Raw genomic sequence first — 23584 nt, forward strand, 5'->3', positions numbered from 1 at the left:
TGGGAGCACATGCATTTTCAATAATGTCACTCATTGTCTAGATATGCTGTGGCAAACACACCAGAGATTCTCCTAAATTAAGGATCTGAAAAAAAAATCAGCTATCCAATCTACAGTACCACTGTTGCTGAAAGTTTCCAAAACCATTCTTCATACAAATAAATTTACTCAGAGTTTTGCTACATTCCCATTTCTTTCCTGCCCAGTTTTCCTTAGGTTCCCCTTCTTACCTTCCTTGAATCTGTTTAACTAATATATCTTTCCTTGTTGTTTATTAAACAGCTGATATAATGGTTATATAACAGAAGCCATGCTTTTGAGCTTTGCTCAAGGGTTGTGAAAACAGAACAATTCATTAATAACAGGAACTCTCCAACATATGTAAATACCTGTATACACAACAGACCTAGTTAAAGGAAATAAGTAACAGTTTAGCCTATTTAGGAAAGACCCCCAAGATATCTTCCCCAGAAAAGGATTAAGCTGCTGCAGTCCTCTGTGTGTTCCTGCTCTAGATATAAACCTAAAATATGCAAAAAACCCAAACTACTGCAAACTGAAAAGGAACAAGAAAAGGGGAAGCCCAAAAGGTGACATTTGTTATTATGACAAAGAAAGCGATGAAAAGCTAGAGAAAGCTAAGGCTGTTGGTATACGGAGTCAAGTTTTAGCGACCAAATTAACCTACAAGCCAGCCTTCGGAAGATCAAAGCGAAATGACAGCTGCCCACAGGATGCACTAAAAGAATATGACACCAAGTTGTCTATCCAGCCCTCTTTGGAAAATATTTGTTTAGGAGGACCCCCCCCCCCATTGCGCATCGTGCAGGACAGCCCCACTCCCCTGGGTTGCCAACGTCTTCACCTTTCCCCACACATTTTATTTTTCCGTGAGCAACGTTTGCAAAAGGCTGCCGCTGCTTACAGAATTCAGGGGGGGGGGTCTTTTCCAGGTGACAGGCCCCTTGTCATCACCCGTCACTTTCCCTTTTGTTAGAGAAATGAGATGGGGGGAGGGTGAGCAAACAACCAACGACTCATCAAAGGTTTGTTCAGTATTGAGGAACCAGAGCTTCGTGCAACCTTCTTTTTTTAGAGACTTTTGCCCCACCCAGGCTTCGGTGGGCTAACTTGTACAAAGGAAGTGTGGACAATCGGATCTGGATTCGGATTCCTTCTTCTCGCGGACTTTTCATAGGGAGCCAAATTAGGAACCTCGAATCCCGGGGACCCACGCCCGAGTAACTCGCGGCCAGGGAGCTGCACTCGCCTCGGCCGGTTTCAGTTTAAGGGCAGATGAATTAGGTTGAAAGCCCCGAACCGAGCGGCCCGCACCGGCCTGACGAGGCTTCGCCAAAGCTCGGGTTTATTTAAAGGGCTGGAGAGGAGGGAGCAGGGCGGATTGATTTTTAATGGATTTCTTTCGGTCTCTTAAAACTCTACTAAACATCTCTTGTTTATCCGTGTATCCCTCCGCTTCGAACCTTGCGAGGGATATGTAACCGTATTGGCAATGTTCTTCCGCCTCCCATAGAGGTGTCGGGACTGCGGAGGCGATGCTTGGTTGGTACCTCTCTTCGGCCCCTCGAGTTAAACCAGTACACTAAGGTAAGAATCTTTGTGGCGATGTATTCCTCCGCTCTCGCAAAAGAGGTCCTCTACCAATCTGGAGTGTTCCTCCGCCTTCTCGGAGCGCACAAGCAGGAGGCGTTTCTTATGGCCGTGCGAGGAAGCCAGGGGGCCTAGAGAAAAGACAAAAGGCTTTTGCGCACAGCAGGATTTCGCCCGTGCGGGTCTGCTGGAGGTGACGGGCTCTCCTCGTAGAAGACTCGCAACGTGCCGCGGGCCCCGTTGTAGCGCTGCGGGGTCGTTCTGAGCGGCCTCGGGGACTTCTTCTCGCGGACGCGGCGGATGGATCTCTAGGCAGCGTTGCCTGAGATAATTCGCCCTTCGGTGCCGCCATCTTGGATTTTAATCCGCCATTTTTCCCCCTTGGAATTATTTTTATTATTATTTTTTATGATTAATTTTTTTCCGCCTCTGGTTGGGAGTCTCCGCCTGGACGACAGAGACTTTGGATTCGGGGGCCGCGGGGGGCGAAAAGGACGGCGGAGCCCAGTGGCAATCGGGAGGTGAGTGCTTCGCGTGGACGAAAGGGGGGGGGGAGCGGCAACTGGCACACGGGCAAGGGCCCCACTCCTTCCGGGGAGGGGGCGGGAGGGAGAAAGGAGGCCCGCTGGGTGGGCCTGGTCCGGGGACACAGGCGGTTTTTTTGGGGGGGGCTGCTTTTCGTAGCTGAGGAAAAGGGGGGGTCTCCCTGGCAGAAAAAATGTTGGGAGGACCTTTAATTCCCGTGGGGCTCGGCCTAGGAGGGGTCTGTTGGTTCTCCCCGGGGAGAACCAACAGACCCCCTCCTAGTGCGATATAGGGAGAGGGGCTGAGGGAAGGACCAGTCGAGTTGAGAGGGCGGCGAGGGACGGGAGGGGGGGGGGAGAAAGCTCGAAGAGATGCTTGGTAGGGCTTCGAGGGAAGGAACCGGGCCTTCCTCGCAGGGCCGGAGGGCGCCTGTCAGGCTGGAGGAGGCAGCGGGAGCCCGGTGGTATCGGAAGAGGCCTTGGCCAGTTAGAGACCCCGACTCGCCGCACCCCCTTGTGGGCTCCCATAGGCGGGCAGCTGCTGTGGGTCGTTTCCTCGCTCGCGTCTCCAAGGAGCTGGGAGGACTTGGGGCTGAGCTCCCTCGGGGTTAGGCCTCCCGGGGCTTATTAGCCTCCAACGCTTCCCCTGGAGGGCAGGGATCTTCGGATGGGCTCTTCCCGGGAGAGCGGAGCCTGGGAGCCCGCCGTTGGTCGGAAAAGGGCCGGAGGAAGGTAGCTGGTCCTGGGCCACCGTCGACCGAGGTTCCGCACACCCGCTTGGGATTTAGTAGCTATGACAGCTGACATTCCTGCACTCCTGTGGCATTTCAGGGAGACAGGCCGGAGCGAGATTTCTCCAGGAGGTTCGTAAGCCCGATTCTTATTCTGAGGGGGTCGTTATTTTCTCTTAACGTTTCTGAGAGGTTTGGGTTGTCGTGCCCGAGGCAGAAACAGACATGACTGGACCGGGTAGGAGTTGACTGTTGGAGGAGCTCGCCGCCCTCGGCCGCTGAGAAAAGCCAGAGGCGGCCTGTAGGGGGCGCTGAAGATTTAGAAAAGACTCTCTAAAGTAGCAGGGACTTCGCATCAACAGTCCCAATCAAGCAATGAGAGCAGTAGTTCACACTATTCCTTGTCAGCGATTTTTCAATAAAGGGTAGTCCTCGATTTACAACAATAGTTCGTTTAGTGACCGTTCAAAATTACAAAGGCACCGAAAGAAATGACTTATGACCATTTTTCACATAGGACCGCTTGCAGCATCCCTATGGTCACGTGATTTACATTCAGGTGCTTGACAACTGGTTCATATTTGGGACAGTTGCAATGTCCCGGGGTCATGTGATAATCCTTTGCAACTTTCTGACAAGCAAAGTCAATGGGGGAAGCCAGATTCACTTAACAACCGTGTTACTAATTTAATAACTGCAGTGGTTCACTTAACAAATGTGGCAAGAAAAGTGGTAAAATGCCGCAAAACTCAACAAATTTCTCACTTAGCAACCTAAATTCTGGGCTCAATTGTAGTTGTCATAAGTCTAGAGTTACCTGTACTGGGATGCATTTGAAGTGTTGTAGAATGAAACTCTCACTAGCCAGGAAAATAATTGTTAGGGGAAGAAAGTATGCAACAGTCCCTTTTGATTATTGTGAATCTGAATCGCATTATTTTTGGTTCTTAACATTTTTTCTAAACATGTTTGTTTCAAAGAATATGACAATACTTGCTAACACAATTAGATGGTAACATCAACAAGGTAGCATGTTTACTGAGAAGAAAAATGTCTTTGTTGTCTAGTAGGTTGATTAAAATTGATAACTTACTGTGCTATATAGTGTGAAATAGATACAGAAATATATTATTGTATCACAAAGTGGATTGAAAAGTAGTTATTTTTAGACAACATTTTAGGGCACTTGGCATTACTCAAAAGCTTGCTGGTATACTCAGAGGAGAAGGCATATAATATTGAATAAATATTTCTTAAAGACTTCTGGCCCAAATATGCTGATATTGCCCTGCACGGCATAGCTACAAGCAGACGCTGAACTGTATTATAACTGAGGGTGTGCTTTCATTCAGTGTAGGATACAGATATCACACTAGTAGATCTAATCCAGTATTTTCTATTCTGGAGCCTACACTTAATAAGCACTGGAAGATGCAATCCTAAAGCATCTGAAAGTTACCAGTTATGGAACATAAACTTAATCTATGCTTTGCAGCAGGAGTGAGAGAGAAAGAGAGAGATGATCCTTGGATTATTTTTCAATATACAGAAATTCCATGGCCATTTAGTACAGTATGAAAAACATACCCCAACTATAAAAAGTTTGAAATCATTGGTATAAATTGAGCTATATTTCATTCTTCCAAAATAAAGGCTAAAGTAACCTGTGAAATCATAAAGTTGTATGATGACTGGATTGTCAGGCATAACAGTGCAGATTTAGCATAGTAAAATGTTTCACTATTTTCACATTAGATAAGATTTGACTAAAATGCTTGTTCTTTAGCTAATGTTTTCTCTATATGAGTAGTTGAGTGTCAGAACATTAAAAATATATGAATCCCACCTGTTGTCTACCGTGATTTATCCAAACATATATACTGTAGCTTTAAATTTTGTGCCGAGTAAGTCAAAAGGTTCTAGGAAAGGTAAAATTAGCCTTTTATTGTGGATGTATATTTGGAACTGTAGAATTTGAAAAGTTTAGTTGAAGACATCTGTCACATCTGTCGCTTCTATTAATTTACAAATGTATCAGCTTCCTGGGAGTAGCATAATCATGAAATTTAAAATATCTGCATTTTTTAAGATGTCCATGCCAACTTTATTTTTTCTTTTCAAATCTTTGTCCCAAATGCATACTTTTTGTTCATACTAAATTAGGCTGTTTGATGAGATGTTGCTAAAGTATCTTAAAAAAGCAATGCTGGCATTGAAAAAAAGAAAAATCTGTCTGTGTGCAATATTAATATTCAACTTGGTTGTAAAATTTTGTGTAAGCTCTCTACAAGAGTCTTATTCAAGCTAGATAGTAAACAAAGAGATGTGGGAGGCACTGATATTGTATGTGTGCATTAGTAACAGTTTTACTAAACAAAGAAAAATTATACCTATTTTTCCTACCTATTTTTTCTTCTTTCTTCTTTGTCAAATAGGTACAAACCAAATTATTATTAATGATTTTATAGATATAGCATCATACTGGAGTTTCACAATGTATTATATGTATTTTTGTTTTAATTTCTCAGTGGTGTATATGGCTATAGTTTCCACTATTCCATTTTTTAAAATTTTTCTTTTATTTCATAACCTATGAAAATTATATTAAATGTATTAATGTTGTTAGGCATATATATTTTGCATTTTAGGTAGATCTGAAGACATTTTTTTTCTTTTGAGAATGTGACCTACTTTTGAATTTTAGCCCTTAAGAAAGGCATGTTGGAATGATTATATTTTTTGTGTATCTTACTTGTAAATACAGTAAGAATTCTGAGATTTGGAGTGAGTTTTTGTTGTTTTTTGTTTTGTTTGTAATCGGCAATTATTTAAAAATATTTCATGTAACAGGGTATCATGAAATTATAGTAATGTACAATGGGGCACTGTCTTTACTAGGGGTGGTATTAATGTTAGATAATGTAAGCTTTTAGATTCTCTATAATGCTTAATTATACATTAACCATTAAACAAATGGTTCTGTCAGTTATGTTAACACTGCATGATATGCTGACAGAACTCTGCTGTATTTTAAGTTTAGCAAATTTGGCAAGTCCAACCTATTGTCTGTCTTCATATTTCCCATGGGCTTTCATTGTTACATTGTTAGTTAATTCCATTGTGATTCAAAAGCTTGTGAGTTTGCAAGTCTTGTCTTCTCTGCCAACCTCTTTATGGTTCTGATACATTATTTAGAGCAGTGGTTCTCAACCTGTGGGTCGGACCCCTTTGGGGGTCGAACGACCCTTTCACAGGGGTCACCTAAGACCATCATAAAAAACATATTTTCGATGGTCTTAGCTAAGAACCAAGACACCAATTTTATGGTTGGGGGTCACCACAATATGAGGAACTGTATTAAAGGGTCACGGCATTGGGAAGGTTGAGAACCACTGCTTTAGAGAAACCATACATGCAGTAGAGATGGTAATAATGACTGGCATATCAAACTTTTTCTATATCGGTTTGGCATTCCTTGTGAATATGCTAGCACAATATACTAATGATAATTTATTGTTCATAAGTTTGTTAGAATGATGTTACAAAGACCAGAATTTCCATTGCTGAGCTATGTGATTGTAAAACTCGACTTCACTTAGCAATGGATATTCCAGCAGTCCCAGTTGCTGTCGTTAACCAAATCACAGCTGGTCATTAGGCTAGGACCCATTCCAATCCAAACATTCCTGGCTTGGTCTCCTAGTCCAGAGTCTTGAGAAGGCAAAGAACTGCCTTTCCTTACCTGCCTGTCTCTTCCCCCCCCCAAAAAAACACAAACTCCATTTCTACATTTTGGGACACCCTGCACTATGTCCTGCTGCTCTGTGCTTCACCGGCATTGCCCTTTGCCATCTTCTTGCTCCCACTGCTGATGGGATATGCCCAACCTGGCATTTTTCAAGGCAGCTGCTGGCTGTGCCAGGCCTTCTTCCTGGGGTGATGTGCTCCTTTGTCCAATTCAAAGCTTCACATGAGGCCACGTGTAATTTGGACAAATGTGCATGCAACCTTGGGAATATATTTTTTTAAAAAAAATTGTTTACAAACATGTAAAATACACACACACAAAACTTAGACGTACACCACATTTACACAATACAATACGAACAGGAGCTTCCTGTTCTTTCTAATAGCAATTGCCAATCGATACCGCTCACCTTATATTGTTTCCCCTTCTATTATATTTCATTTGTATTTCACCATTCTTAAGAATGGGAATATAATTTTTAATATAATGAATAGTGGCTCAAAGTATTCAATAAAGACATAATACAGTACGCTGATTGGGTAATGTCTGTTTAACCAGAGTACTTTTTTTTATTAATAGGCCTTGGATGAAGGTCAGATCACATATCAATATTGCAAGATTATGCATAGTTCTAAGAGGAACAGATTTGCCTAAGTCTTGATAAGACTAAGTGTTTGTGGATTTTTTTTATCACCCCCCACCCCCACCATTGGATGAATTAGGTTGTACTTCACTATTTGAGGCTGCTACTGACTTGGTCATCCTCCTGGACTGACAGCTATTGCTTGGTCGGTGGCTGCCTGACCAAGATTTTTTTGTGTGAAACTTGCAGTCATGGGTGATAATATATTGTTTAAAATTTACAACAAAAGTTAAATTTATATGGGTCAGAAGTATGAGCCAGTTGAATATAGCAGATGAAGATGCTGCACTAGAAGCTAGGAAACCATCTGTTTATATACTCTTATAAGGCACACAATTATTCTATTAAAGTGTACTATATTTGTTTTTATTCTTTGTACAGAAGACACAGTATTTCCAGAGGCCTTTCCTCATTCCCAATTGAATTCCATGTTTTAAAATGTGACATTTTTAAAGGAATTTATTGCAACTTTACACCTTTTTATATTGGAACTATATTGTTTCGTGTAGTGGAGTAATAATGATATAGTTTAGTCACAGTGCTAAGTTTTAACATGAAAGAGATATGATTTCATGCCTTTTTCCCCAGAAGACCTGGACCTGCATACCCTAGCTTCACCTCCTGCCTTGGTATGTGGCTTACTAGTTCTTGTTATGCTACCTGTTTCCTAAAAAGTATATCATAGATACCTTTATTCTTGTCCATGGTACTATATCTAGGAAGATCTTATCTTATATTCCATATTGCATCCTGGTAATTTAAAAGGGAAAAAAATAAAGCATGTTTTGTATTCTTACTTCCTGTGCTTATGGCATTAAGGGATTGGTCAGTTCTTTCCCTCCATTTTGTTTTTGGGACTAGATCAATCAAGAAGTAAAATTTATCAATTATTTTTTCAAAAAAGAAAATTATAAATTTTAGCAGAAAAGGGAAGTCAGAACAGTCTTAACACTCTATTATTAAAACTCAATCTGTCACTATTAAAATTTTGATATAAATCTAGGTTACTGGGAGAGGTGTAAACAAATTCTCAGAGGACATGATTAATCTCATAAGACTGTAAAGTGCTGTGTAAATGGGAGGGATATTTTCCTCTCTCTTTGTCAGTTGAAGACTGGAAGTATCATTTGCTGTTTTTCATACTATTTTGTGCCAAATCTTGAAAGATTTGTAGAAGTGCTAAGAGAAAGTACTGTAGTAAATTCTAATTGAACTAATGTAGTTCTTACCTAATCTACAATTTTAAATCTACTTTCAAATTGATACATTACAACAAGTTGACTTTAGGTTTTGTAGGAGAGGACTCATGTTAGTGGCAAAAAGAAGTCAAGAGTCTGCACCTTTTTTCAACTGAGAGTTTTTGTTATAAGGCATAAGCTTTTGTGAGCTACATTTCACTTCATCAGATGCGCTGGCTAGACTGTAGGGTGAAAATAGAGGTGGGATGTGGGGCAAAAGGAGGGAAAATAGATTGGTTATGAAATTGCCAGTTACCTCTGATAGGAGAAAAATTATAAGAATCAATTAACAGTAGAAATGCATTCAAACACATTGTGTTTGTTGAGACCTAAGATTCCCTCAAGTGTTTTGATGGCTGTAAATTCAACAGTATCTTGCTTGATGGTACTGTTAAGTCCGCTTTTACAAAACAGTCATTTTGTGATATTCTACAATGTAATTTGGGAGGTTGAAATGCTCAAATATTATTTAGTGTTGTGGCCTGATGTCAAACTTGTGTACATCAATTATTTTATACAAAGTTTGTCTTATATGTTCTATGTAGAACTCAGAGGGACATTGCTGGCAAATTATGGTAAATACCACATTGGGGGAAGAACACATGAAGATACTTGTATTCGTATATGGGGCAAAATAGACATGTGGTTTCAGGGTTTGATTCCCATATTGTCATAATTGTCTTGCTTGTTGCTTTGAGAATCTGCTTCAGGTTCAGTGATTGGCAGTATGCAAATATTGGCTTGCTACAGAAAATGTATCATTGTACAGTATGGGTATAGCTGATCAATAATGCATTTGAGTGACTTAAACCTCAGGTGACAACTAGAAGTATTTTGTTTCTATGGTCTATCTTTTAATAGGTCCTCCATTCAACTGGTTAAATTGCTTTGCTTATTGATCTCATTGAATGAGTAAATTCAGTCTCCTGAATGACTGATTTAATCCCATCAGTTGAATGTATCAATCAAGTGGGTCAGAAGAAATGTGGTTATAGCATAGAGCCTGGATATAAATGATAGATTAGTTGGTGTATTCTGGGTGGAAGTTGGAAGCATATAGATATGCTGGATAATGTATAGGTTTCCTGTTGATGTTTTTATCTCCACTATATAATTTTAAGGTGACATCAAAGAAGTGAACTTGTTCTGTTAATAGGCCGAGGCTGAAGTTGATGGACGGGTGGAAGTTGTTGAAGTCATGGTGAAATTTGATGAGAGATACATTTCAATGGCCAGATGATAAAAAATGTCTTCACTGAATCTCAAGCCAAGGAAGGGCTTCAGGATCTGAGCGTTAAAAATGCATTGTTCTAGGTCAGCCTTTAAGTTGCTGAAGTAGCTAAGGTGCAGGGCTAGAAACCAGAAGAATGAGTTCTAGTGTTCCCTTAGGCATGAATCTGAGTGGATGATTTTATGCCAGTCACACATTCTCATTCCAATCCACCTCTTGTGGAGAAAATAGGGCATGTGGTTGCCAAAGCTGAAGGCCCCTTCTTCCTTGTTCCAGAGTACAAGGATACATAATGTGGCTTTAATTTACAGAAAATCAGATTCTGAATGTTTATTTATTTACAATGCATCTCTACAAATAACTCAATGCTATGAACATAGGTAATACTATTTCTTCCTCCTATTTTCTTCAACCCTATAAGGTGAGTTGGTCTGAGAGAGAGTGATTGGCCCAAGATCACCCAGTTGGTTTTCATGCCAAAGGTAGGACTAGAATTCAGTATCTTGGTGCCTAGGCCAGCACCTTAACCTTTAGACAAGGGTCCTTAACCTGTTTGGAATCAGACCATGCAAGCATCTACCTCTCACGTGGCGCACCTACCACTCATACAGAACCATCCTCTCTCCCCCATCCTCCTGCTGGGCCATTAAGACAGAAAGCTTGGGGACTGCTGCTCTAGATTGCTGCTCTAGGCTTGGGGGGGGGGGAACTAATATTAAGAGCAGTTTGACAATGGAATTAGTCACCCAAAGGGCAATTTCTTCACTGGATGTGTTCAAGGAAACATTAGACAGCCATCTATTTAAAACGTCTTTATTTGGATTTTGTAACATAGCCAAGGTTGGATCTGGTAACTTAAATGATCCTTTCCATCCCTATTTGAAATCTTCAATACTTAATTGAAGTAAGCAAGGGGCAGAATTCCCTACATGCACTCTGAGAAGGCTAGAAGGGAGAATGTGACTTTACTCCCTTAAATACAGAGACATTGAAGTAAATGGATGTGTTGATTGTAATGAGGCTCTGTAATATGATGCAGCATAAAACTTTTCTTTGCTGGAGATTATGTATATTTGTGTGGTTAGGAATGGAGTTCTTAAGGGGGAATCTTCTGTATTCCTTGGAAAACACTTGGTGTAATTTTGCAACTTAATATACAGTTTTTAAATTTTAATATGAATGTATCAACTATTTCACATCTCTTTCCCAACTATTAGGACATTGCTGGCCAGAATGTGGAAAAAGTTTCAGATTTGAAAGTTTTTTGACGCAAAATAGACTTTTCATCCTATAAACAAATGCTCTAAAATTCAGAGTCATTTCAAACAAGACACTTCTGGCAGGATCAGAAGTGTGTCATTGCATTTCCTGTGAGATCCAAACAACCTATTTCAAACGCAAACTATCAAAAAAGCTGCTTCTTTTCCAACTTCCAAGTGTCTTCAATACTGTAGCACTGGCTTCAGTATTTATTCAGAATTGAATTAATTAAATAAACAGACAGACAGATTGTAAATACAATATGTCATATTAAAGTAGTTAGCTCAGTTTCTTGAAGATTTCTAAGGGGAGATACCCAGCTTGGGCAACAAGTACGTCGAATTATCACTGCCTATTTTCATCCCTGGCATACCACTTTTTCTGTTTCCAGTTTTCACCAGTTTTTCATCTCACTGTGCTGCAGAAGCTAAAACAAAAATAGCACTCTACATCCAATAGGTGCTATAGAAATAAAAGCCCAATGTCTGGATATGTTTTTGAAGGATAACTTGGGAAATGTTCAATTAATTGCATACATGACTATTAAGTATCTTAGAATTGTAAAGGGGAGAAACAGATAAAAATACCCAGATGAAAGATCAAATTGTAGATCTGATTTTCATAGAAAGCCCATAAAAGTCAATAGATGGGGAGAAACACAAATATACCTCCTAATTGGTTGCTTGTTTGCCAGTTCTGATTATTCTTTGCATTTGCCTATTTTAAACTTCAGTACATGTAGATCAGAATTTACCTCTGCCTACGGTGTCATAAATTTCTTCACCTCCTGTGTATCTAGTTTACACCAACATGCTTCCAAACTAAAGCTAAAATAAAAACTTCCAATTGAAAAATTGGAAATTGAATTATTCAATATTTTTCACAAAATAGATATGAAATTGAATGATACTGAAATATTGATTGGAATATTAAAAATGCAAGCTAGGGGATTCAGCAGCAAGGCATATTCTAGACCGGTCATGGCAAAGCTTTTTTGCCTCACCCCCATAATTTAATGCCCCCACACACTGTGCTCCCTGCGCATACACACATAACCACCATCCCGCTGCCTGCGCATGCACGCATGGCTTTCTTGGTGCTTGGGGGAAGGCAAAGAGTGCCTCCACTGCCCCCAAGAGGCCCTCCAGAGGCTGGAAACTGCCTGTTTTCCGACTTCTGGTGGGCCCTGTAGGGCCGTTTTTCTCCCTCCCCAGGCTCCAGAGGCTTTCTAGGACTTCCAGGTTGCCTGTTGGGACATTTTTCACCCTCTGGAGGCTTCAGAAGACTTTCCTGAAGTCTCTGGAGAGCGAAAAACATCCCAATGTGCAAACCGGAAGTCTGTTTCCAAAGACCATTCCGGTTTATGACCCTCCGAAGAGAAAAATGGCCGAAAACTAAGCCCAAAAATCAGCTGGCCAGCGCGCTGGAGCTGACAAGGCAACGCCTCGCGTGCCCTCAGAAATGGCTCCACGTGCCATAGGTTCGCCATCATGGTTCTAGACATGTCAGATGGTTCTAGACATGTCAGATGTCTAGATAGGTCAGTTGTTCACAAAGTCAATTGCAAAGTTATGTTCCCATCTCTGGAGATACAAGGAAAAATATTGTTGACCTCAAGTCGAAGCTTTTATTTGAAAAGTTTTCTATCCTCTACCCAAATCAGGCTGATTATGTTACTTATCCTGATTTAAGAGTTAGGAGAAGATCCTGATTCCTAAGATCATTATTACTCCAGTACTCTCCTTGAAAAAACTGCCACACCCCCATCTCTCTATTCTTTTATTTTCAACCTGGTGCCATCTCATAGCCTTAAAGTTGCATGATTTTATTAGGATAATAACCTAGAGAGTTAGGATTGGAACTAGTTGTGCTACGAGTTCTTTATCAGATATGATTTTTCATAATCATCAGGTTCCTCACTTCTGAGGAACTCATGAGAAGGTTTGAGTAGAGTCATAACATCCCCATCTGATTATGAATATTGTTATATATAGTTAGACCTTAAAATTGTCTTCAGAAGAGAAGTAAGAAGGACCTGCACAAAATGTTACAAATTTCCCCATCTTCTAACTTGAGTGTTTTTACCATGGTCAGAATGTTTTTATTGTGGTCAAAAGGGTTTGCTGTGGACCGAGGGTTCTACAAAGTGAAGGGGAACAGTTTGCAAAGCAACCAAGAGAAACGTCGTTTTAATGGAAAAATTAAAATACATATCAAGAAATGTAGTACAGGTAGTCCTTGACTTACAACCATTATTGAACCTGAAATTTTTATTATTAAGCAATGCAGTTGCTAAGTGATTTTGCCCCATTTTGTCACAGTTGTTAAGCAAATCACTGCAGTTGTTAAGAGAATCATGAGGTCATTAAGTGAATCTGGCTTCCCCCTTGACTGCTCATTGGAATCCAGTTGGGAAGGTTACAAATGGTGATCCGATGACCCTGGAAGAGTGCAGCTATCATAAATAAGTGCTAGTTGCCTGAATTTTGATCACATGATCAAAATGTGGGATGATGGGGATGCTGCAACAGTGTGAAAATCTGTCACAAATCACTTTTTTCAGTGCTGTTGTAGCTTTGAACAATCACTAAACTAATGTTCATAAATTGAGAACTACTTATACAAAAAAATTTTTAAAAAAGGTTATGTATTATTTTTATATACTATTATATAGCATTAATAAAATTGCTTTGAATAGTTTATTTATGTTTGTGCATTCTTTTTCTTTTAGGAAACTGGACTACCATTAATTTCCAAAAGCCTTTGGAAGAAGGACTAAATGCAACGGGGGCAAATTGTCTGTGGGAATGAAGTGGTTGGGAGAATCCAAGAACATGGTGGTGAATGGCCGGAGAAATGGAAGCAGGTTATCTAATGACCACCATCAAAATCAGTCCAAATTACAGCATTCTGGGAAGGAAAATCCAAAGACTGGCAAAAATGGAGTTGAGAGACGGTCCAGCAGATGTATGTATATGTTAATGTGCTAGGATGACCTCAAGTTATCATATTTGTTAATTTTAAAAAGGCTGTATTTGCCAAGTATATTTTCTTTCTTGTATATATATTTTAAAGTTTTTCTCATTTATATATGATGACACAGTAATGTGCGTAAATAATTTATACTTTTTTAAAATAAATTGAAGTCCCAATGAAAGCTTAAGTGTGAGCCTTATAGTCTTCCTTTCAATGTTAAAATGTTGCTAATGCATAGTTTGCAGTGGTAAAGACTTCAGTTTTCCACGTATTTATAATTTGTCCCAGAAAGTATCAGTAGAACACAATCTACAGTCAAAATATTCAGGGAAGTATATGTTTACAGGAACAATTTTAAAGATAACCTACTCATAATTTCATTTCCATGTAGATATTGGATCTGAGTTAAAGTGATAGAACATTAATTTAAAAGAAACAAATGACCTGAAGATTTAAAGGCAAACTTAATTTGAGTTTCCATTGCTGATCATATAAGGGTAATTTCTTCTGGGTTTTGGTTGATTTAAATGTTGCCATTTATTTATTATAATCTGTTTCACCTAGGGAAACAAGTTTACATGCTTTACTATTTTTAATGGTCATAAAGATTCATATGGCTTATATGGCTTCATTTTTCAGAGCAACTCCAAGTAAGACATTCTTGCTGTCACGTCATACTTCATATGTCATTATACAACTAGGCCAAGACCAAAATTGCACTACTGAAGTCAGTACTAATTTAATAATCCAACAGAGGTACATAACTTGCTACTTACAACAATCACTTCTCCTTTCCTTTGTAACTGGAGAACTTCTGATTAGGATAGAAGACTTTGATTTGCTTTAGGTTTTTGGACATAGAATATGGATTTATCCTGAAATCAAGCATGCAATTAAAAGGATTTGTTTGTGCTCAATATCAACATGTCAAAACTGCAAATTATTCATTGACAGATTGTGCTTGCATCCTTTTTCTTTATATAACTATTTTATATGAAATCATGACTCCTTTATTATATGGTTTACTGAATGAACCAACTGCAAATCAATCACTTCATACCATTACACCTAATTTTAAGGAATACCTGCAGGCTGCACTAAAAATGCTGGTTGTCTATATGCGATAACATTTTAAAATCAGAGAGTGATTATTTTTATTTAATGTTTGAGGAATAAAATGAAAGAGACATGTGAATTGATATCAGAATAAAGAGGATTTGCTAGGAAGCAGTGTTAGTATTTCACAAAAGTAAAAATATGTAAGTTCAGACCACTGTCAGATAAAATATGATATAAATTCTGTAAGCTAAATTACTTTTATCTAATGAAAATAATTCATCTGAGATGCTGTACAACGTACATTGTAAATCACACTCATTAATTCATATAAAAGATGACAATTAATCATCTTTTGTCTCTTTATGATATATGCATTGTTCATTCCCTGAACATTTCCTATGGGACCTCACCTGAAAGTCTCTGTTCAGTCATGTGGTAACTTCTGTCGTCACAAATATCCTGGTGAAAATGAATCTTCTGCATAAACAAAGCATTGTGCCCACCACTGGACCAACACATACTTGGGATAAGCTTCTGCATTATTCTCCAGATTCCTGCTTTTTTTTCTTGTTCCCTATACAAGGAGAAAGATTGATACAATTCGGTGTTCAGTATCAGCTAATCATTTGTTTTGATTTATGCAGGTAGTGGTGGTTCGGGATTTGAGGGCCAAAGTCGCTACGTGCCTTCTTCTGGAATGTCTGCCAAGGAGCTATGTGAAAATGATGACCTAGCAACTAGTTTGGTTCTTGATCCATATTTAGGCTTTCAAACACATAAAATGAACACTAGGTAATTGTTTTATTATTGAGCAAACATAAAGCCTTATTTGTTTTAGTTGAAACCTATGTGGATCTGACATATTTAAAGTGTAAAAAAAAATAACCCAGAACACTGGGAGTTAGGTATTTAATTAAGGAAAATTTGACTGCTTTAATTCAGATTTATTTTTTGTGTTCATTAACAAGTTCTTCATAAGCCCTCAAGCTGTATTTATGAAAGGCAACCTTCATCAAAGATTTCAAGATGCTAGATTTGTTTCCTTCCTATTTTCTGGACTATCCTGGCAATCAATCCATCTTTATTGGGTTTTCCTGAAATTATTTGTTTTGCTTTTTAAGGATTTTTTTTGTTACTCCATTTTATGCATGGATGATGTTACAATGCCCAAAGAATTGAGAATGGATAGTATATAGACCACTACATAATAGCTAATGAATGAATTACAATAACATGAAGGTATTTTAATGAGCATTGTGTAATGGTTACGTTATTTTATTATATAAGTAGGCAAATTATTTAAAGTAACTAATAGAGAGGAGATGATGGATTTGCCAGTTGTGTTTTTGAAAGAATCGTGTCTTATTAGAAATCACATTCTTTTAAGTTTTCTTCTATTCCTAGTGTTACTGCTATTCCTTAGACTCCATAATTAAAAAAAGCTCCATAAAGAGCTTTTAATTATATGACATGCTCTGTGTATGTGTGTGTGTGCTTGTGGGTCTATCTTTATGTGTGTGAGGTAACTGGAATATAACATTTTTTGAACAAAAAACCTATTCAACACTTCAACAGCATGTAAAAAATGTTGATACTATGAATATATTTCTTATTTATTTTTAATACCAAGAAAAATATTAGGATTTGTTGGTTTATAGCCATCTCTAAATTTGAAGCTTGACCTTTGTAAGATTGATCTTAAAAATATTATGTTAAATTAAAATATCTCAACCTAAATTATTAGGATGGATTATAGTTTCCTTTTTTGTTTGATTGACAAAAAAGTAAAAAGATGCAAGAAACATACTTTACATACAAGAAATATAATTGAATCTCTGTCATTTTTAAACAGGTCATTAAACCTAGATTACACAAGACAATATGCATCAATTCTATTACATCAATAAAAACTCAACTCACACACATATAAGTAAACGTGTATTTGTAATCCCAAATTGTAAATCTGTGTAAATCTGTCTTTCCAATAATGAACAATGTTGCAGTTCTTTGCTATCCTCAATGCTTGCTAAATCTATAGTTCTTTATATAGCAGTATTCTACAGGTTTGGTGTGTAACATAATATATTTAATACACTGGGAAGTATGAGAAAGGCAATATGGGATTCAGGATTATTCATTTGTTTATTGGGTCTTTTTAGTTTGAACTGATACAAGGCTCTAATGCATACTTTTTGGAACAGGTGGTCCTCAGTTCAAACCATTCATTTAGCCAAGGTTCAAGGTTCAAAGTTACACCAACACTGAGGAAAGTGACTTACAACTGGTCCTCACACTTACGATTGTTGCAGCATAATCACATGAACAAATTTGGGTTCTTGTCAGCTGGCATATATTTACAAAGTGTACGTAACTTTCTCAGCCGGCTTTTGAAAGCAAAGTCAGTGGGAGAAGCCAAATTCACAATGGTAATTAACAATTGTGTGATTCACTTAGCAGATATGGCAAAAGTCATAAAATCAGGCACAACACACTTAACAACTACTTTGCTTAGCAATAAAAATAGATGTGCTTTTCCCAGGCCATGATCTGTTCTCTAATCAATTGAAAAAGATCTAAATCCTATTCTCCATCCAGGAGAGTCCAGAATTGTTCAGTCAACACTCTCTCAACCACTTGCACCAAGTGTGCAAATTTGCAACTATAGTTATCAGAACAAGCGTATCTAATGATACTTCATTGAAGAGCATATAGAGCACTGCCTTCTTCAAGTTAGATGTCACCTCCCTTCCATGGAAGAGTATGGCTATGATGATGTTGATAATTGACTAGATCCCCCTGAACTGATGCAGTCAGTATCAACCAAGAGGGAAACTATGTCAAAAGAACATGCGGTGGTCAGAATTTGTCTTAATACTGGTATCTCCTCAAGGAACACAAAGTGATGCTAATTGAACAATGCAGGACAAGCAAATTACTAGCTACCCCATTTGGCTTTTTCTGAATTTCCCACTTGGCAACAGGAGTTTTTGCTTCAAGCACAGATGTAACTTTGCTAAAATGACAAACAGGAACTTAGCCCAACTTTCTGGCCTCAATTTCAGGTAGTCCTCAAATTAACTATGGCAATTGGGATTGGATTTTCCATCACTAAGCAACATGGTTGTAAGGTCTGATATCACATGATTGCTTAGCAACAGCAACTCTGGCACTTCTGGTTATCATCACCAGAACATCATTTGATCATCGTTTGCTTTCCCATTGACTTCACTTATTGGAACCTGGAAAGTTGCAAATAGTGATCACCTGACCGTAGAATGCCACAACATAATTGAGAAGTGGGCCTAAACCCCCATATCTCAATTGTGACCATGGGAACGTTGTGACATCTGAAACTTCAAGGACCAGTCGTAAGTAGCACTGTTCAACACTATCATAAGTTCAAACAGTCACTGAATGAGCGGCCATTAAGCAAGCACCACCTGTATGAGCATTCTTTCACCATCTCCTTCTACAGATAATTGAAAAGCAAAGCAAAATATGCCATAGCATTGCTGAGTAATATCTATACATTAGCTTCAAATAATTGTTTTATGTTATGTTTATTATTTTACTGTTTTAATCTTTTATAATATTGTTTTATCATGTAAGCCACTCAGAGTTATATGACAGCAAAATGGGCAACGTACAAATTTAATAAATAAATGAGCCAAGCCATATTTACAGAGGCCAATGCATAAATTTGTAAAAAAAAAAAAAAAGATAATTAGCCCACCACACCATCGCAAGAAAAATACAGTTTCTTAATTAAAATTATATCAAAATATTCTCTGTGTTGTTCATTAAATTGTGTAATAATATTATTTCAGCATTCAGAATCTAGAAACAAATGATACTGTTGCTAAAAGATAAGATTATATCATTTTATCTTATTAGTACAGATAGTCCTTGACATACTTATTTATTTTGAAGTTACAATGGCACTGAAAAAGTGACTTATAACCAGTCCTCCTACTTAACCATTGCAATGATCCCATGGTCACATAGACAAAATTTGGGTGCATGGCAAAGTCATGTATTGACGACGGTTACAGTATCTTGGGGACATGTGATCCCAATTTGTGACCTTCCCAGCCATCTTCCAAAAAGCATAACCAATGAGGAAATCTGCATTCACTTAACAACCACACAATTCACTTAACAACTGCAGTGATTCATTTAACCATGGAAAAAAATATTTGTAAAACTTGCTTAGCAATAGAAATTTTGGTTGCAATTGTGATAGTAAACCGAGAATTACCTCTATATCATATTTTCTCTGAAAGCTTATATCCCATCTATTCCTATGAAAAAAGAGCATGAAGCAAAGAAAATAAGTAAAATTAATAAGCAGTTTATATTGAACAGAACTAAAAATATCCAAGTTCAATTAAAGTTTTGACTAAATTCATTAGACATTTTTAACATACCACCTAACTGTATAGTATCAGAGTTCAACACATCTTGCTACAGCATTTCATAAGGTGAGTGCAACATAGAAAAGCGAGTCTTGGGGTTAACTGCGTTAATGAAATCAGGAGTTAAATAATTCTCACATGACTGGAGCGTATAAATAGGAACATAATGGGAGAAAACGATGCTCAACATATCAAAAAAGGAATCTCGTATGAGGAAAATCTTCATTATTTAGTGCATGTAATGGCCTGTAGGAAGGATCTTGGGAGACGGGGGCCTCAGCCTATGAATCTTCATGCAGAAGGTACCTCATTTCCTTCCCATAGAAGGAAAATGAGCATCTCAGAAGAAACCCTCTAGTTTTGTGGAAAATAAAAGTAAAGGAGGGGAGAAATGCTTTCAGACTTATAAAATACTGTTACAATAAAGGCTGTTAGTAATTTATGGTTTGTGCTTCTTCAAACTACCTTGAAGATTAACACTATACATATGTAAAATAAACCTTATATGTGTTTTTAAAAAGCTTTATTTGATTGGTATCTCTCATGCAAATGAAATAGATATGTCATCACTGAGATAACAAATACTGTTCTATATTTCAGATGTGACTTCCCCCATATTTTTTACAGGGCTATTGATACTTCCTTGTCATTATTAAAAATATTTCTCCAACTCCAGTAACTAATTATTCCTCTTTTAATCATTTGTGTAAAACTGTTGAAACAGTATTCATTTCTACTTTTGGTCATATTATAATTTAGTTTCTCTGTATATAAAATGCAGCTTGATTGAAGTTCTATCTTGGGTTTTTTTCCTTTTTTGCCTGAGGTTTCGACCAATAAAAGGAAGACAAGAGGAACTGAAGGAGGTGATTGAGCGTTTTAAAAAAGATGAGCACTTGGAAAAAGCCTTCAAGTCCTTGACGTCAGGTGACTGGGCCCGGCACTATTTTCTTAACAAGAACAAAATGCAGGAAAGGTTGTTCAAAGAACATGTAGGTGTATTTATACTTAATCCAAGTTCAGTTTGTTACAAGTACAGTTTATAGGATATTGTGGATGTTAAACTGATAGAAAAAAATGTCTGTTTCTATCTTTAGCAAACACCCAGAGTTGCTTGGAGTTGGACGATGTACAAATTTGATAATTTAATAAATATACTATGTAAGATTTTTAAAAATTAACTAACTGGATGAAAATTAACAGCAGAAAAAGAGAAAGGACTGAGATAGCAGACAGCTTCAAAGAAAAGAAAAAAACAGGATATTATCAGAGGCAGCTGGAATCAAATGAAGGAAATTGTTTGCTTTTTATAGTAAAATATTGTGTCTTGTAAAAAGTTTGTGCAGATATACTTGATTACTTAATCATGATAAAGAAATAACTGGAATTATGTCCCCTATGAACATTTATTGAAATGACTTCAAACTGATGCATTAAAATACAGCTTTCCTTAGTGAGTGGTATATAGGAGGTGAATAAATATAAATTTGAAGACTGCATTTAAGGAATAAGCCAGAAACTCTTACTGAGGAGTATATGCTTAATGGTTTTATTGGGAGATGCAAAATTTAAATATTAAATAGCTAAAACAACTAGTGTCCTATTTTTGTTTTTTTAAAGATATAATTTACATCTCATCTTTGCAGAATATTACACATTGAGGAAATTAGGGCTTCATACATTGAAAGTCTGTCCTTTGGAAAAAGGTGTGTTATTTTAAAAGGAATTCTTAGTTCAGTACTCTAAAGCCTTGAATTCTCTTGAATACTTTGGTAGTGCTGTGTCTCAGAGAATTGTCAGATATTTGAGGATTGGAGACTAATACATTCAAAAACTAACTTTCTTCCCTGGCTGGAGAATGCTGGAACTTCCGGTGATATGATTTAATACACAATATGTTAATTCACATGACATTAGCTGAAAGTATGTGTAAGGATATAATTATTTTTCCCCTCCCCCTTTTCACATAAAAGTGATTTTGAAAGCTCAAATTTTATACTGTATGTTATATAAAATACATGCTAATTTATATTTACTCTGAGGTTCTGTGAAGCATAACAGTGATGTGTTAATATTCTGAGTTTTTAGCAAGTGTAGCATCGATTTTAGTGCAATTTGGCAGCACAGTGTACTGAAGTTTTTAGCAGGGTTTTTTTAAATAATTTTTTTCTTGCTGCAGGTATTTATTTATTTACGAATGTTTGCAACTGACAGTGGATTTGAAATATTGCCATGCAATCGATATTCATCAGAGCAAAATGGAGCCAAAATAGTTGCAACAAAGGAGTGGTAAGTATTGCCGGGGTGGGTGGGATGTTGCTAAGTCAAATTTTGAAATGATAAAATTGTGTGAGGGAGTTTAAAATGTGATAAATAAAATAAAAACAACATTGTTGGGGCCAGGGAGACTTTTCTAAAATTCCCCTTCTAAGCTTTTATCTGTTTTTCATTATTTTTGCTTTTTCCAGTCTGCTGCTGCTTTACCATTATTTTCTTTCAGTTGAAAGGATTTCCTCCTAGATTGTCAGATGTTCACCCACCTTAGAAATAGACAGTGCCAAAATTAAATTGAACAAACAAGTAAATAAAATCTGTGTTGAACCACTTGTATAACCTCTGCAACCTGAATTACTATTGAATTGAACAAATTCAAAAACTAAATACTACTAGCAATTGGAGTATTTTTTAACATTTTGTTAAGAAAGCCAACATTTTACCAAAAAAAGTCTGGTTGAGGGGACAGAATTTATCCCTTATTAAACTTTTGTATTATGGAAATAAAATTATACAAAATAATTTATTTCTTTGTTTACTAGGAAACGAAATGACAAGATAGAGTTATTAGTAGGCTGTATTGCTGAACTCTCTGAACTAGAAGAGAACATGTTGCTCAGACATGGAGAAAATGACTTCAGTGTCATGTATTCAACACGGAAAAACTGTGCTCAGTTGTGGCTTGGTCCAGCTGCTTTCATTAATCATGGTAAGCAAACATTTAAAAAAATAAGTTGAATTTGCAAGTCCTTCTTAATATATTTTTGTTTATTCCCTAATTTAATCAATGATCTAAAATAATAATCCTATTTGAAATGGAGTTAGAATTATTTATTAAATATTTCAAATTTTACTATTGTGCCTGTCAGTTAAGTTGTGCACTAGATTATAAAACCTGTATAAAACCTTACTTTAGGTATCTGTAATTATTCATGTTTCAGGTCTTATCAACAGTTAATTGATTTTATCTTTTGGACCTTTTTCAGATTGCAGACCCAACTGTAAGGTAGGTGTGCAATGTTTTACATAATCAGATTTTTAAAATGAAATTATATTAAGAAAACTTTTTAAAAAATTAAAATAAATTTTAATCATTCATCCTCTACAGTTTGTTTCAACTGGCCGGGACACAGCATGCGTGAAAGCTTTGCGAGATATTGAACCTGGGGAGGAAATTTCTTGCTATTATGGAGATGGCTTTTTTGGAGAAAATAATGAATATTGTGAATGCTACACATGTGAAAGGTAAAATGGAATGTACAGTTTATAATCTTAAGGCAACATGTAATACCCCACTCCTCCAGTTAGTAGGAATGTAAGAAAAGCCATTAAAAATGTGGAAAAAAAAGGTCTAACTATATAAAGGTCATACAGAATCAGTCCAAACCAAAGGCAAATTGGAATAAAATAAATCTTAAATCTCACATCAAATTGGTGATTAACTTCTAGCCTTCCTTATAAGTGTTAAACAACATGAGGAACAGGATTGAAAAGATTAAGAGCTGAAGTGTTCCCTCTTTGGTTCTGCAGTGGTTGTGAATGCAAAGGCCAATTGTAATTTTACTTTTCCAGCACCATTTTAACTTCAGATGCTCACTAAGCAGGAAGGTCATTACCGTAAGTGACGATAACCTGTAACGTATAATATGCTGAAAGAAACAAAACTTTAACAGCACCGTTGAGCAAGAGACTGCTTAACTCACATCAAATGTTTTTAGACAATCTAGGAAAAGTCTCAAAAACAATAGGTTTTTAATTCATTGGAATAGTTAACTGATAAGATAATCTGCCTCACATATAATTTGTATCTACATAACCAATTTGTCTTACCCTCCCTTCCCTCACCCTCACTTATCACTGTTGAAATGGTGAGC

General features: G+C 37.3%; 1 protein-coding gene across 4 annotated transcripts in view; it reads left to right on the forward strand.

Moving 5' to 3' along the window:
* The first annotated feature begins 1506 nt into the window (after positions 1 to 1506).
* The window catches only part of KMT5B (lysine methyltransferase 5B), a 28566-nt gene continuing 6488 nt past the window's right edge, over positions 1507 to 23584 (forward strand). The window contains exons 1-8 of one of the 4 annotated variants that reach the window (XM_087715967.1): positions 1507 to 1608; positions 13718 to 13953; positions 15666 to 15813; positions 20263 to 20428; positions 21616 to 21725; positions 22253 to 22419; positions 22697 to 22716; positions 22819 to 22955. In XM_087715967.1, coding sequence (XP_087572093.1) covers positions 13794 to 13953; positions 15666 to 15813; positions 20263 to 20428; positions 21616 to 21725; positions 22253 to 22419; positions 22697 to 22716; positions 22819 to 22955 — 908 coding nt within the window. In that variant the 5' untranslated portion in view covers positions 1507 to 1608; positions 13718 to 13793. Of the gene's footprint in view, positions 1609 to 1695; positions 2133 to 2716; positions 2999 to 13717; positions 13954 to 15665; positions 15814 to 20262; positions 20429 to 21082; positions 21143 to 21615; positions 21726 to 22252; positions 22420 to 22696; positions 22717 to 22818; positions 22956 to 23584 lie in introns of those variants that run through there. The other 3 variants (XM_087715961.1, XM_087715974.1, XM_087715982.1) reach the window with 3 other exon arrangements.

Source organism: Thamnophis sirtalis, unplaced genomic scaffold, assembly GCF_051295495.1.
Source record: "Thamnophis sirtalis isolate CommonGarterSnake01/CBP01778 unplaced genomic scaffold, rThaSir2_p1.2 scaffold_1, whole genome shotgun sequence".
NCBI classification, from domain to species: domain Eukaryota; kingdom Metazoa; phylum Chordata; class Lepidosauria; order Squamata; family Natricidae; genus Thamnophis; species Thamnophis sirtalis.